Below are 14,652 nucleotides of genomic sequence, written 5' to 3'. Positions count from 1 at the left end.
CTGCAGCCTGATTGGCTGGGATGTGGACTATTATAATGACATGGATATGTTACTAAAGTGAATTCTCCCTTTAGGCTTCTATGGGCCTATATTGTTCTATGGTACTTTTACATTTCTTATTCATATCTATTTATATATATTTATATGTATATGTATATTTATGATGTTTTTTATATATATATAATATATATTCGGTATGTAGACGTCCAAATGGCCAGCAACTGGCTAGATAGACGAAGCAAGACCCATAGATAGTGCAGAATTTCTTTATTCAAAGACCCAGCACCAGTCCGCCATATATATATTACTACTATTTTATGTATCGTGGGACTCCCACTTCGACGACGGGGAATGATTCAAGCATGTGAATCTATGAAAGACACCAATACTGGAGAACCACAGTTTACAGGTAAGTAACTTTTGTTCTTTATTTTCCGTACCCCTTGCATCATTATATAGTAATTTGAACTAAGGATGGGAGCAAAAGCAAGGGGCTTATTGCTGCTGGTGCTGTTGAATTCCAACTGGTGGACTAGTCTTCTTTTCCCTAGTCTCCTTGGGCCCTCTAGGTTTTTCTTCTTCCTTCTCCTTGCCTTGGTGTTGGCTGGAGGTTCTGTTGCCTGTAGGGGCGTGTGGTGCTTCGGCCTACCCTGACCTTGCCCTGGTTTCCTCTGAGTGTGAACAGGCCTTCTCCTCCTTTCTTCTTCCCTCACCCCTCTGGGGGTGGGTGGTCTGCTTGTGAGGTTGACCCTTGCCTGGGGGACGGTGCTTCTCGCCCTGTCCGTTGGACTGGTCCCCTTTGGGACCCTCTGTTATGTCCAGGCTGATGGGGTCCTTTCGCAGACCCTCCTTCCCCGTGGGATAGTCTCTATCAGATGTACGAGTTACTTACCTTTGGTAACGGTGTATCTGGGAGAGATGATTCTAGCCGCAGATTTCTTCACGGCCTGCTCTCCCTCCCCGTTCTGCGAGGACTTTTTGGCTTGGCCTGCTGCACTCGCCTCCTGGTGGGTGGCTATGTATTCTGTGAGTGCATTCTTTTGTTCTTTTGACAGTTTTTGTCTTGTTCCCTTCCTCCTCTTTGGTATTTTGGAGGATAGGTCTCTAAGTACTTCTGTGCCCCTCTGCTCTGGTTGCTCCAGGATTGGGGCTTGCCTTTAATTTCGTCCCTTTTTTGTTCCTAAGGGTTTTGGCCCCTCTGCTAACCTCTGGATTGGGGGTCATCTGGCTATGCCGTGCCCTGCCCTCCTTTGGGGGGGGGGGGTTCGCACTTTGTGCTGGGGTTGCCTTGGAGGTCTGTCGTTCCCTGTTATCTTGGAACTGGTGCCCTTTGTTGTTCTTAGTCGGGGTTATGGGCTTGCTACATGTTGTCATGACATTTTGCATATGTTCCTTGTCTCATGGGGAAAACTGTCTACTTGCTGGCAGGGTGGCTGTTCAGGGCTGGTCTTCTGCTTTCCCTGACCTTGGGTACTACAGTGTTGGCACTGCTCCTTATGGTGTTTGGCGCCTTTCCTTCTTACAATTTTTCTACTGTTTCGCACACTGTTACCATGCTCCCACTGTTTCTCTGATGGCTCCACGTTGTAACGCAGAAAAGTTCTCTGAAGAAAACTGACGTAGGCGCGCCAGGGTGGGACTTATGTGACCTCGCTGATGTCACGTGCGCGGACGACGCCTGGGCGGAGTCGCGTGATGCCGTCCCCCCGGCGCTCAGGGATGCTGTGGCAAGAAAAGTTTTCCGGATCCAGTCTCGCGCTTGGGGATAATTCTACGTTAATCAATCTGCGGCTAGAATCGTCCCTACCAGATACAGCTACCGAAGGTAAGTAACTTGCACTTCTGGTCCCCTCGGTCAAGAGTCTGCTGCTGTAGGTGGCCTGAAACAATGCACATCCTGGGACGAGGTGCTAAGCCTCCTCCCCAGGATGGGCAGGGTCCACGAAGGGAAAGCTTCAAAGGCTTGCTGCCTTTGTGAGCTTCCCCAGGCCACTTGCTGCTTTCAGCCACTGGTCCCCACTGGTTCTGACCCCCACTTTGGGCGGGAGAACCAGTGCTAAAAATAAGTGAGGAAGAGAGGTGTGCCCCCACCTGCCAACACCACCCCTCAGGTGGGAGAGGCGAGGAAGAACAACTCAGTCCCCGCCATCTTGCAGATGGGGGGACCTAGCCAACCAGGGAAAGACTTATGCCCCTCTCCCTCTGGAGGATGGCCTAATAGGGGGTGTACCCACCCCAGGGAAGGGACCCATTTGTCCCAACCTTTTACCTACCTGTAACACCCCTAAATCTAGTATTTAAGGGCACCCCTGAACCTTGCTTCCTCGCACAAAAAGAAAAGGACTGAACACCGTGCCGAAGCTAACAAGAGGAAGACGCCTACTGACTTGGCCCCAGCCCTATCGGCCTGTCCACCTCGAACCTGCTCCTGCAAAATCCTGTTTTGTCCTGCAGCCAGCAACCTCGAGAATCCCGGAGGACCTACCTGCCTTCAATCCCAAAGACTGTCTTCCATGAGCACCAGATTTGTTCATCTTCAACCTTTGGCATCCGGACAGAAATAGCGAATCTGCACCCCTCTGCTCCTGCCATCCACGGCACAAGCTCGAGTGGGCAAACACCACGAGAAGGTCTCCCCGGCGATCTTGACCCGAGATCCAGTGATTCCCCACCTGCCTCAAACCTCCAGCTGACTCCTGCACCCTAAATCCGGAGTGTCTCTCCCCTAGTCAACCCCCAACATCCCAACTTACCTCTCGAAGTGGTGGTTGCACCCAGAAGACCTGCGTCCACAAGCCTGCAGTGTTTTTGCAAACCGGAGACTCCCCCAGTGAAAGCTACAGGGCCTCCGACACCAAAACAGCACTCTGCAGCTGGCTGCCCCAGTGCTGCTGAGGGTGCATCTTTTGTGCTTCCCTAAACCTCCGTTGTCCCTGAGCTTAAGTCCCGGAGCTTTGTTCAAACAACCCAGTAGCCTGCTCGTCAGCCGCCACCAGCGGGAGACCCCCACCCCCCCGCCCCCCATGCCATATTGGATAACATTGGGCCTCAGCACGCTTCACCCGGCCGCCCTAGTGCCTCTAAGGTTGTAACAAGAGTGCATCCTTGCCCCTGTGGGACCCCGGAGTCTAACCCCAGAAAGCCAACTCCCACAACAAAGTACTTACCTTTGAACCGTTAACACTATTTTCCTCCTTGAGCTAACATTGACTGTTTTTTTTTAAGAAAAGTTTTTAAGTGTGGAAAACCTAAGAGATCCGTACCGAATTACAAGAACACTTTTACTTACCTGTTGTCAGCAAATGTCCCATTGCAGTATCCAAGTATACTGCAGTGTGTAAGAAAAGTAATTTAATGAGTAACTTACCTGTAATTCCACTTAAAAGCCTATACAAAATATGTACTGTATTTTCAAAGCATTGCATTTCTCAGTAACAGTACTGTAAATAAAAAAGTGCATATAGAATTACAATCCCAACTGCAAAGTATTTATCACTTACCTGTGCCAGGCTTGATTGGTTCTAGAAAATAAAATAACTAAAAGAATATTTTCTTGCAAAAACAATTGGTTTTGAGTGTGTGAATTCATTTGCTGACCGAGTCTACACAACAAATGCTTAACATTGTCCTCTGATAAAGCTTTACTGCTCTACCACACATAGAGAGTAAGGTGCTATCTAACTTTACCTCTGCCTACCTTTGAGGTTCCACTGGACTCTGTGCATACTATACCTCACATTGGTAGTGTATACAGAGCCAGCGTCCTACAGGTCCTTTTTGTCATTGTCACCACAACCGTTTGCCTGGTCGTTGATGCAACTAGGTACCTGCTGTAAGAAGTTTGCCTGGTATATGCTGTCCACTAGTTATAGTGGGCACCATGCACCAGTCCAATCGACCCTTATTGATGGTTAGGTTAAAGACTACCTTTATTGAAATATATCCTAGTGGTAGCTATGGAGAGCAGCTTTCAGGTTAAGTCTCGAAGGATTGTAAAGCAGATTGGTTTACCAGATTATAACCTCCTGAATAAGCAAATAAAAGGAGAACGACACAAGGTATATACAAAAAATATGTATTTATTACTAAACACTCTACTAACCTCTTAATGAGATTAGAGAACAAGGCCCACAATATTCCAGTACTAGAACGACAGTAAATGGCACAATACACAGCAGTCTCCAGGGGGAGACTGAACCATATACTAAGAAAGTGGTATAACAACCACGACTTGACTAGGCACAGTGCCTAGAGCAGGTAGAATCGCTGGGACCCCAAGGAACCACCCAAGGTAGTGACACAGGGGACCCACAGGGGATGTGTGCAGTGAGAGAACACAGCCGCGAGCTCTGTACAATCCTATGGGAAAGTCGCAGTTGGAATTTTAAAGATTAAGGACACTTGGGCGAGGACTTTGAGCAAACCCTTTCAAACATAGAAGGGTCTAAGTCCAGCACCCACGTGAGCTCTGGAGTACTCGTATTACCTAACCCAAGGAAGCCGGGTGCATAGGTGTCAAATGGTGCCGGGAATCTTTGTCGTTTTCAATGGCGTGGTGCTGCAAAGTGCTGCTGCCATGAAGAGGAAACGTGTCCGGTGTGATCCAAGCCTGGATCGAAGCTGTAAAAAACCTGAAAGCAGAGGGGACAGAGTCTGGGTCACTTGCCAGTGTCCAGGGGCTCGGTAGACGAATGCCCACCGATGTCAGGTGTTTCAGGTGCGAAGAGGTGTAGTTTGACTCTGCTGCCACAGGGACCAGGAGACAACGGCCAGAGTCCGCAGGCAAGCTGTCCCACGAAGGATGTTGAGTGCTGGTGAGTCGATGTCCCGATTGGAAACCAACAAGCCTTGGCAACTGCAACCCACGCAGTGAGAGAAAAGATGCTTCGGTGAGGACCAGCAATGTCCTCGGGACTCCCCAAGCTATGGAGAGTCAGAGCACGTCTGGAGCAACCAGGGAAGCCCACGGAGTCAGTCACTTTCAGAGGGACCCACAGGCAAACGGACCAGGGATCGCGAAGGGATCTCAAGAGGAATCGCAAAATACCAGCCCGCGGAACACTCATGGAGTGTAGGCCGGTAATCTTCAGTGGAAACACTGGTCTGGGCGTGGACTACAAGTAGCCCAAAGCACATCCGCCGGGATTGCCAAAAAGCATAGACTGCTGCAAACGTGCACGATGTCCAGGGGTTCGGGTTGCACGGTCCCCACGATGGCTGCGGGTCTCAAGTTTGCTGAGAGCACTGGTCGGCCTCGGGTAAGCTTAGGAACCCACCTCCTGTCTTGCAAAATCTTCGTAGTCCTTCAGGAGCTGCGTAGATGCAAACAGGTCAGATGCGTTGAGGTGCCTGCCTTGCAGGGAAGTAACTCCCTTACTCCAAGGGAGATTCTTCTGTCGTCCAGCAAAGCGTAGATCGTCAAAGGATACTTGGTTTCTGTAGCAGAGTTTAGTCCAGGTAAAATCTAAAGTCCTGTAGCCAGGAGTTCTACTTTATACCCAAGAAAGGGGTGGAACAAACTCTGGGGACCCACCTATGGGAGGGTCAGGACACCCATGTCCAATGTCCAATTTCGCACCAGAGCAGGGGCTGGTAGCCCCTGCAACCGGTTTGAGCTGGACAATGCACAGGGGCACCAAATGTGCAGCCATCAAAGCAATCTTGAAGTGCACCCGAGCGTCTCTGGGGTACCTATGCCCTGGGTATATAGTACACAATATACTAGCGACTTATAAGGGTTCCCCAGAATCCAATCTGGAGTGTACCTAAAGTACATGTAATCAATTTGTAGGAGAAAGCAGCTAGGCTGGGGTCCTGGATAGCAGGATCCCTGCCAGATTTAGTTGAAAATAGTGAAAGCTCAGAAAGACACCAGGAAAAAAAGTGGGGGTAACCATGCAGCCAGATTCCACCTTCCTACACCTGCTAACTAGGTCCTCCGTGCCAGTGCTCTTGGCCTAAAACAAGCCAACTGCTCAGTAGTTAACCAATTGGTAAGACCTTTAGCACCTCGAAGTTCTTAGTAAATAGTCCCCCAGGTACCTAGGACATGGGCACCAGCAAGGGTCGCTAAGCATGTATTGTGCCCCACCCTAAGGGAACCCTCGCCTAACTCATGCAGACTGCATGCCTTGGTGCAGACAAAAGCAGGGGCGGCTGGTGACATTTTACAGTGGTAAGGCGCAAACTGATTTGCGAGTGCGGGCCACAGGCCACTCAGGCCGGCGGCGACCCCCCCCCTCCCGACCCACATACACAACACTCAAAGAAATGTATTCACACATGCATACACACAAACACATCCATTCACAACACTCTCCACCAAACATTCTTGCATTCACGCACGCTCGCACCAAACACTTTAAAATAAAAGAAAAAATACACTCTTACCTTGCTGCAGGTTCTGGTACGCGCCACCTCTGGGCTCTGCTCCCCACACGTCACAGGCTCACAGCGCCCCTGGCCAATCCTGGCTAGGGGCACAGGTACCTTCTCGCCCGCAGCACCGCCCATTAGGGCTCCTAATGGGCATGCGCAACACCGCAAAAACACAAGTGCGCATGCGTGGGCACGGGTAAAAATTCACCCTCCGTTCCCACGCATGCGCACTTGTGTTGCCACCTGTACAATCATGTCAATGAATCAACATGACGCCCGCCCGGCGGTCTGACGTCATGTTGATTCATTGACATGATTGTCACAGTCTTAACTCAAAAACGCCGAGGGAGCTGCGGGCGGCTTCGGGCAGGGGGGCTACGCCCCAATTGACGAACCGCGCCTGGACAAAAGTGAAAAAACACCAAGGCACACAAGACACTGCATGCAGTATGAGTGACCCCTACAGCAGGCCTTACAGCTCTAAGGCAGTGTGCACTATACTGCATGTGTGTAGAAATCTGCATGAGCAGACATGCCCTTGTGCTGGCCAGTTCAATATTGCCAGTACAAGTGACCAGGGAAACTTTTTTTTATTTTTTTTAAATACATATGCTGGACACTGGTGAAAACAAGTTCCCCAGCTACATGACTGCTTCTTTGAAACCAAAGATGTTTGGTATCCAACATCTTGTATTAATAAACCCACACTGGTTCTGGTGATGTTTATTAATCCATGTACCTTAAAGGTGCCCCCTGGAAACTTACCAGCTACTAGTGTGCTGGCTGACTGGTCCTCATCAGCCAGCCACCACAGAAGTGTTTCTGACCCCAGGGGTAAGGGCCCACGCTCTCAGGAGTTCAGGAAGAAAGCCTGCCCTGCAGTGGGCGTTTTACATCCCTTCCAGCAGGATGACCTGTAAATTAGCGTTCCAAGGCAGGGGCCTTCAAAGAGCTCACCGCCTTTGGTACGCTCACTCATGTACGTTTGCAATTTGTCTGTTTGTGATGGCCGACCTAAGAACCCTGGGACAGGGTTATGCCCATTTCCGACAGGAAGTGGTCATATATGGGGAGTAGTGACCCCCGGGGTAACTAGCCCATTGGCTACTACTATACACTCCCCAAACACCCCTAAATCTAGTATGTAGGGGAGCACCTTTCACCAGAAAATCAGATCCTGTCTACCTGAAAGAAGACAGATGCTAAAGAATCATAAGAACAGAAGACCAGCAACTGACTTGGAGCCAACCCTGCCACCCTGTCTTGCCGTCGACAATTGCATCAAAGGCTACTAGTCATACAGCTGCTTGTGCCTCCAAAATCCTAGTTGGACTTTCAGCCTTCAGCTAAGACTTAGGAACTCCCATGGAGTAAGTTACTCCCCTGGATCATGAAGGCACCCAAGAAGAGCTGCGAGGACTCCAGACTGCCAAAAACCTGACACTGGAAAGCACCACTGCACCCGGGCCCCCTAGCCTGAGTTAAAGTGGGCCAGCGGTGCCAGCATGGTTCACAGATCCTTCAGACTCTAAGCCCACCTTGGTTTTCCCAGATGTGGATTCAGGAAACTGCCTGAAACCTTTTTTGTAGACGCCAACCCCCCACTGTGAGAGTCACCGGTGATTTCCCGGAGTATAGTGAGACCTGCCCCCACTCCCCTTCTTTCGTAAGTTAAAAAACAACCCATAAGAGAACATATAAGTTGGAGCACAAAACAGACACACAATGACCAATGGAATAAGTCTGAAGGGTATATGGGCCTGCTATTGAGTAAAGGAAACCAGCCAGATATACACTAATTGATTCCCCAATCAACCTCAGCTGCATTAATTAAAAGAAAGCAAGCGGTCCTGAAGAAGGTGGATTGAATTATAGGTATCCACTGAAACGTGCGTCTGCTTGATCCTTTTCCAGCTGGCGGCATTACCATAGATACTAAAGATTTTTTTCTGCTGTGAGCCATTTTTAAGCTGGAAAATAATGAATGTGATGTGTATGAGAATGTTTGGTATGTAATGACTGTATGTGAGGTTTGGATCAATGTGATAATAGTATGGGGACAAATCCAATATTGTATGTATTTCCTTGCACAAGTTATGCTAAATTTGCACATTTAATAGTATTGTATCAGTTGCAATATTTATAATTTGTATTGTTCATATGGACACAGAAAATGAATGTGATTTTTTTCATTACAATTTCAATAAAATGCATTAAAAAAAGATAGAAATAATTGATGAGAAAATAATAACCAAAATGTGAATTGATGTATTTTTGTAGATTGTTTTTGATATTTCAAAGCAGAGGGATATCCCAATAGAGCTTACTATAGCCAATGTATAGCTAGAGTTGGTAGAGTGGGAGGTACATGTTCATATATATTTCGTTTTTTATAAACATACGTGTTTTTACAAATTGGTGCAGATCTTATTGAGTTGTATGCATCATATATTGACTGTGTGTACTGCAAATGTCGAACACTCCTCTCTGATAAGTGTAAGGCTGCTCAACCACACTATCTCCTAAGAACCCCTTTGGATTGCTAAACCAAGCCCGTGTCCACTTATGAGGGATACCTGGACTTTTTGCACAGTATACTCTTTTGGTATACTATATAAAGAGCAAGCGTCCTATTCACACTACTACAAAAGAGCATTTAGGATTGTTAATTTACGCCCTGTAAGCCAGTAAGGGTCATCTGGACTTTCTACATAGTGTACCTCATTTTGGTACACTACATAAAAAGCCAGCTTCCTATAGTACATTTCCTGAAGTGTGCAGCTTGTTTAGTAGTATGTAGCTGGTGCAGGCAGTGTACCATTTGCTGCTTTAATGTTGGTTGGTTGGTTGGTTGCTGCACCTAGCCACAGCCCCTATACTGCGGCTATGTTTTAACATCTCCTCGCCAAACCCTGTCTGGCAGACAGGAGGAGCTCACTAAAATTCTTATAATTTAGTTGAAGCCAATTGGAGCCTTTTTTTTTTTTACAGTGTTTTCTCTTGTGTTGGTAATGAGCTTACCAGTTTTCCCTGAGTAACTTGCATATCAGCCAGTCCTTATTTAATCTAGTGTGGGCAATATAACGAAAATGTTAAGTTGTGATTGTCGTTTTCTTTGTGAATTGAAAAGATTAAAACACTTATTTCTCAAATATATTGGTCAGTTAAAAAATATATGTATAGCATGAGTTGAGTGTATTCTTTTATTTCTTAGAAAACTCAACAAAATTAACAAATTCATCGAGGAGAACCGAGAGAAGTTTACTCAGTTAGATTTGCAAGATGTCAATGTGAGAGAAAAACTGAAGCATGCAAAAAGTAAAGTGAAGAAACTTGAAAAACAACTCCAAAAAGACAAAGAAAAGGTATTTTGCTGTTTACCATATTAACGTATTTCCATTGTTTTCATTATATAAGAGGTGGAAAGTAATGCAAGGTACATTGTAGTGGTACTAAATGAATGAAGTAGGCAATGACATGTTGACTGCAATCTGAAGCTTTGATAAGTCTGTTCTGATTATTGACCTTAGGCCTAAAATTCAACACTAACCCTGGGTGCTATCCAAGTGTTATAGCCAGTGTTTTGGCAATAGTATTGTATTGGCTAGGTGTGAGAGTGCCATCTTTCTTGCCTTGGTATGCCCCCACTTTTTTCTGAACTGCTATGCTGAAACAAAATACCCAATAGGCATCTCTGGCCCCCCTGTCAGCCCCTAGTAAATGGTACCCAGGGCATGGTGACCAGAGGCACTGATTGTGCCACCCTCAGGGACCCTGTACCCTGGCACCCACACACTGCCTTTGTAGGCTGAGTGCCTAAGTACAGAACTAAAGCAAGAGTCGACATGGCCCACATCCCTGTGTGCCATGCCCACAAAACCCACTGCCCTGGCATACCTGTCACCCCTCTAGCTGGGTGCCCTATACCAGAGGTGAGGGCACAGGTGCATGAGCCATGTGCCCCTACAGTACCCAGGACCATTCCTGGGCACTAAGTGCAGTGATGCCATTTAAGAGTATGTGGTGCTGGGAGGTTGTCATTACGAACTCCACAGCACCATAATGGCTACACTGAAGACTGACTTGATATCAAACTTCTCAGCACATTAAACCCGCACTGATGCCAGTATGGGATTTAATGTAACCTGCACGAGAGGGCATCTCAGAGATGCCCTCCAAAACCCGAACCTACAATCCACGTCTGGGCTGAGTGGCTGCAGAGGCTGCCACACAGCAGACATGTTGCTGGACACCTGGGTGGAGAGCCCCCCCCGCTCTCGTGGGTCTGCAACAAAGCACATCCTGGGCGAGGTGCTACGTCTCCTCCCCCAGGATGGACAGGGGGAAGCTTCAAAGGCATACCTCTATTCCTCAGAGCTGATCCTCCCCCGGACTCAGTGATTATTGCGGCGGCGAGGAAGTCCAATGCAGTTGCCTCATCCTCCACTGTTCCTCCGGATAAGGACCGTAAGATGCAAGACTCGTGGGGACGGCAGGTCTGCAATACATCAGCGTCTTTCCTCAAGGTTGCCAATGCGGAAGCCCTTTTGGGGCGTTATGATAGATTCCTGTGGGATTCTCTGCAACGTTTTGCGGAGAAACTTCCAGTAGAGGACCGTAAAGACTTTGAGGAAATTATCCTGGAAGGCAGCCAAGTCTCCAACCAGGTGATAAGCGCCACAGCGGATGGAGCTACCCTAGCAGCTCGTGGGTATGCTCATGGAGTAACAGCACGAAGGTCCTCATGGTTGCGACTAACGGCTTTAAAACCAGAAGCCCAAGCACGTATATTGAACTTACCTTTTTCAGGGGCTTCATTGTTTGGCACAAGCGCAGACGAGGAAATGCAGCGCATGAAGGCGGAGCTGGAAACTCTCAAGGCGGTGGGTCTTGAGAAGAAGGAGTTCAAGAAGAAATTTCGCTCCTTCAACACGGGCTCTACAAAACAGCGGGTTCAAACCCCGAACTGGCAGAAGAGCCAAGATCAGCAGGGGCAGCAAAAGTCCCAGTATAAAGGCAAGCGCAATTACAAGGGAAATAATCAGCGCCAAGGCAACAACACCAGCAAGACTCAAGCCAAGCAATGAGTCGTCTCTTCCCCCAGCGCCGTGGACCACTCCAGTGGGGGGAAGCCTGTCAAAGCATTTGAAAGAGTGGCAAAGCATCACAAAAGACAGATGGGTGTTGTCTACGCTTCAGAATGGGTACTGTCTTCGTTTCAGTCATCAGCCTTCACCAGTTCCCCCAATGTCTACATCAAATCAACTTCACCTGCTGCAAAAAAAGGTCACCACTCTGTTCGAAAAGTCAGCTATCGAGAGTTCCGGTCTCTCAGAAGGGAAAAGGGGTGTACTCCCGTTATTTTCTGGTCAAGAAAAAAGGACAGAAGGCAGAATACAGACCCATCCTGGACTTACGAACGCTAAATCTGCATGTCAAAAAGGAAAGATTCCGCATGTTGGCGCTTCACCAAATATATCCACATCTCAGGAAGGGAGATTGGATGTGTTCGCTGGACCTTCAAGATGCTTATTTCCATGCCCCAATACATCCCAGTCACAGAAGATTTCTTCGGTTCAGGGTGGGGACCTCTCACTTTCAGTTCAAAGTCCTGCCGTTTGGATTAAAGTCGACCCCTCGGGTGTTCACGAAGTGCGTGGCAGTGGTCGCAGCTGCACTACGTCGCAGAGGGGTCTTCGTGTATCCATACTTGGACGATTGGCTGGTGAAAGGTCCTTCCCCAGTCAATGTAAGGAATCGGTTCCAGACTTGCATACAGCTCTGCCAAAGACTAGGGCTACATGTCAACTTCGGAAAATCAGTCATTCAGCCCACCCAGAGGATTCACTTCCTTGGTGCTCTGCTAGACTCCGAAACAGGAAAAGTGTTTCCTTCGGAGGAGAGGCAATCATCAATCGCCCAGAAATGTCAGCTGATTCTTCGCAGCAATACTCAGAAGGTACGCAGGATTGCCTCCCTGCTAGGGTCGATGGCGTCTTGCATCTTCCTGGTTCCGAATGCCAGACTCCGCATGCGTCCTCTTCAACAGGATCTAGAGGACAAGTGGGATCAGCAATCGGCTCGATGGGACGACCACTTCACTATCTCAGACGCAGCTCGAGCGTCTATTCCGTGGTGGACAAATTCTCAGAATATGCAGGTGGGAATCCTGTTCCATCAACCTCCCCCTGCACAAACACTGATCACGGACGCCTCCCTTCTGGGCTGGGGGGCGCACATGGGTCCCCTGCAGGTTCAAGGTCAGTGGTCACACAAGGAAAGCACTTACCATATCAACATGCTGGAGCTGAGAGCAGTACACCTGGCTCAAGGCGTTCCTCCCCTCGATCCAAAAGTCATAGTTGCTAGTACAGACGGACAACACCACCACGATGTACTACTTGAACAAGTAGGGGGGACGCGCTCTCGGACGTTGTCGTTGGAAGCGCAAAGGATCTGGCATTGGCTTCTAGCTCGAGGGCTATCTGTCACGGAGGTTCACCTTCCAGGAGAACAAAACGTGAGGGCAGACACTCTAAGCCGTCACTTCGATGACAAAGAAGACTGGGTTCTTCACGACGAAGTGGTGGAGGAACTTTTTCAATCCTGGGGTCGTCCCTCTATAGATTTGTTCGCGGACGATCAAAACTCCAAATGCCGAAGCTTCGCCTCCAGATTCCACCGGCCAGGCTCCAGAGGGAATGCTCTTTTGATAGACTGGTCAAAGGAATCTGTGTACGCCTTTCCACCTCTCCCGTTGATTTCGAAGGTGGTGAGCAAGCTAACACACTCGAGCACAACGATGATTCTGATTGCTCCCGATTGGCCAAAGCAATGGTGGTACACGGACCTGCTTCATCTGTCAGTGACACCTCACAAGAGGCTGCCATGCAGGCCGGATCTGTTGTCCAAGATGGACGGGGGGATCTTCCATCCCAACCTTCCGTCGCTGAGCTTGGCAGCATGGCTCCTGAGGTCATCCAATACGGCCATCTAGGATTGCCTGAGGACTGCATGTTCATTCTGAAAGAGGCAAGGCGTCCTTCCACCAGACATTCGTATGCATGCAAGTGGAAGAGATTTTATATGTGGTGTATACAGAATAGTCATGATCCTATCGAATGTCAAGAAGAAGCAGTTCTTCCTTATTTGTTGTATTTAGCTAAAGCAGGTTTAAAGTTTAATTCCATCAAGGTGCACCTAGCGGCCATAACTGCTTATAGGCGGTCACCTTCTCAAACCTCTTTTTTTCAGCTAGCATCTGTCAAGGACTTCCTGCAGGGGTTGAAAAAAGTATACTCTCCAGTGCGTCCTCCTTCTCCACCCTGGGAGTTGAACTTGGTGCTATCAAAGTTAATGGGTCCTCCCTTTTAACCCATTCACAAAGCCACTTTACAACATCTTTCGTGGAAAGCGGCTTTTTTGGTGGCTATCACGTCGGCTCGCAGAGTGAGCGAGATTCAAGCCCTCTGTGCATCAGAACCCTATACGGTGTTCCATTTGAATAGGGTGGTGCTACGGACGCATCCATCTTTTCTTCCTAAAGTGGTGTCTGATTTTCATGTAAATCAGATCATTTCTCTGCCCACTTTTTTTCCCAATCCCTCTACTCCAGCTGAGAGGGCTCTACATTCTTTAGACCTAAAAAGGGTTTTAAAAATCTATCTTGACAGGTCTAAGGCGATTCGTCATTCTGATCATCTTTTCATTAACTATGGATCGATCAGTACAGGCTATTCTGCCTCGAAGCGTTCCATTTCCAGATGGATCGTTTCATGTATTAAACTTGCTAACCAGCTAGCGCAAAAACCCCTGGGTTTTTCTCCCAAGGCGCATTCCACCAGGGGAAGAGCTGCGACTGCGGCTATTCTCAATAATGTGCCCATGTCTGAGATCTGTAAAGCGGCGACCTGGCGGTCCGTCCATACATTTACCAGACATTGTCTTGATTCTGACACAAGAACAGATACCCAAGTAGGCCAAGCCTCCTTGCGGAATCTGTTTAGCAGCCAGGCTAGGCTGTGATGTTGGGTCTTTTAAGGTAGAAGATGTATTTCTCATTTACCTGCAGGTGGTTGTTGGGCTTGCTATTCTATTCAGTGCTTATGACTATTGATGAGGATCCCCTGGAAGAGAAGTAACTTATCCTTACCTGCCAATGGATAACATTGACCCATTTTGACTCGAAAATTTTCTAAGTGTGAAGATTTGAAAACTGAAAATATTCCTATAAAATCGGCCAAAGTCCGAATTCGAAAGTACTCATCTGTGAAC

General features: G+C 48.1%; 1 protein-coding gene across 2 annotated transcripts in view; it reads left to right on the top strand.

Moving 5' to 3' along the window:
• Positions 1-14,652, top strand: part of SMC4 (structural maintenance of chromosomes 4) — a 630,932-nt gene that overhangs the window by 106,631 nt on the left and 509,649 nt on the right. For both annotated transcript variants that reach the window (XM_078666858.1, XM_078666857.1), the window contains exon 9: positions 9,593-9,743. In XM_078666858.1, the coding sequence (XP_078522984.1) occupies positions 9,593-9,743 (151 nt within the window). The remainder of the gene's footprint in view (positions 1-9,592; positions 9,744-14,652) is intronic.

Source organism: Lissotriton helveticus, chromosome 11, assembly GCF_964261635.1.
Source record: "Lissotriton helveticus chromosome 11, aLisHel1.1, whole genome shotgun sequence".
NCBI classification, from domain to species: Eukaryota; Metazoa; Chordata; class Amphibia; order Caudata; family Salamandridae; genus Lissotriton; species Lissotriton helveticus.
The sequence above is the reverse complement of the archived record's forward strand: the minus strand, read 5'-3'. Positions and strand labels throughout refer to the sequence as shown.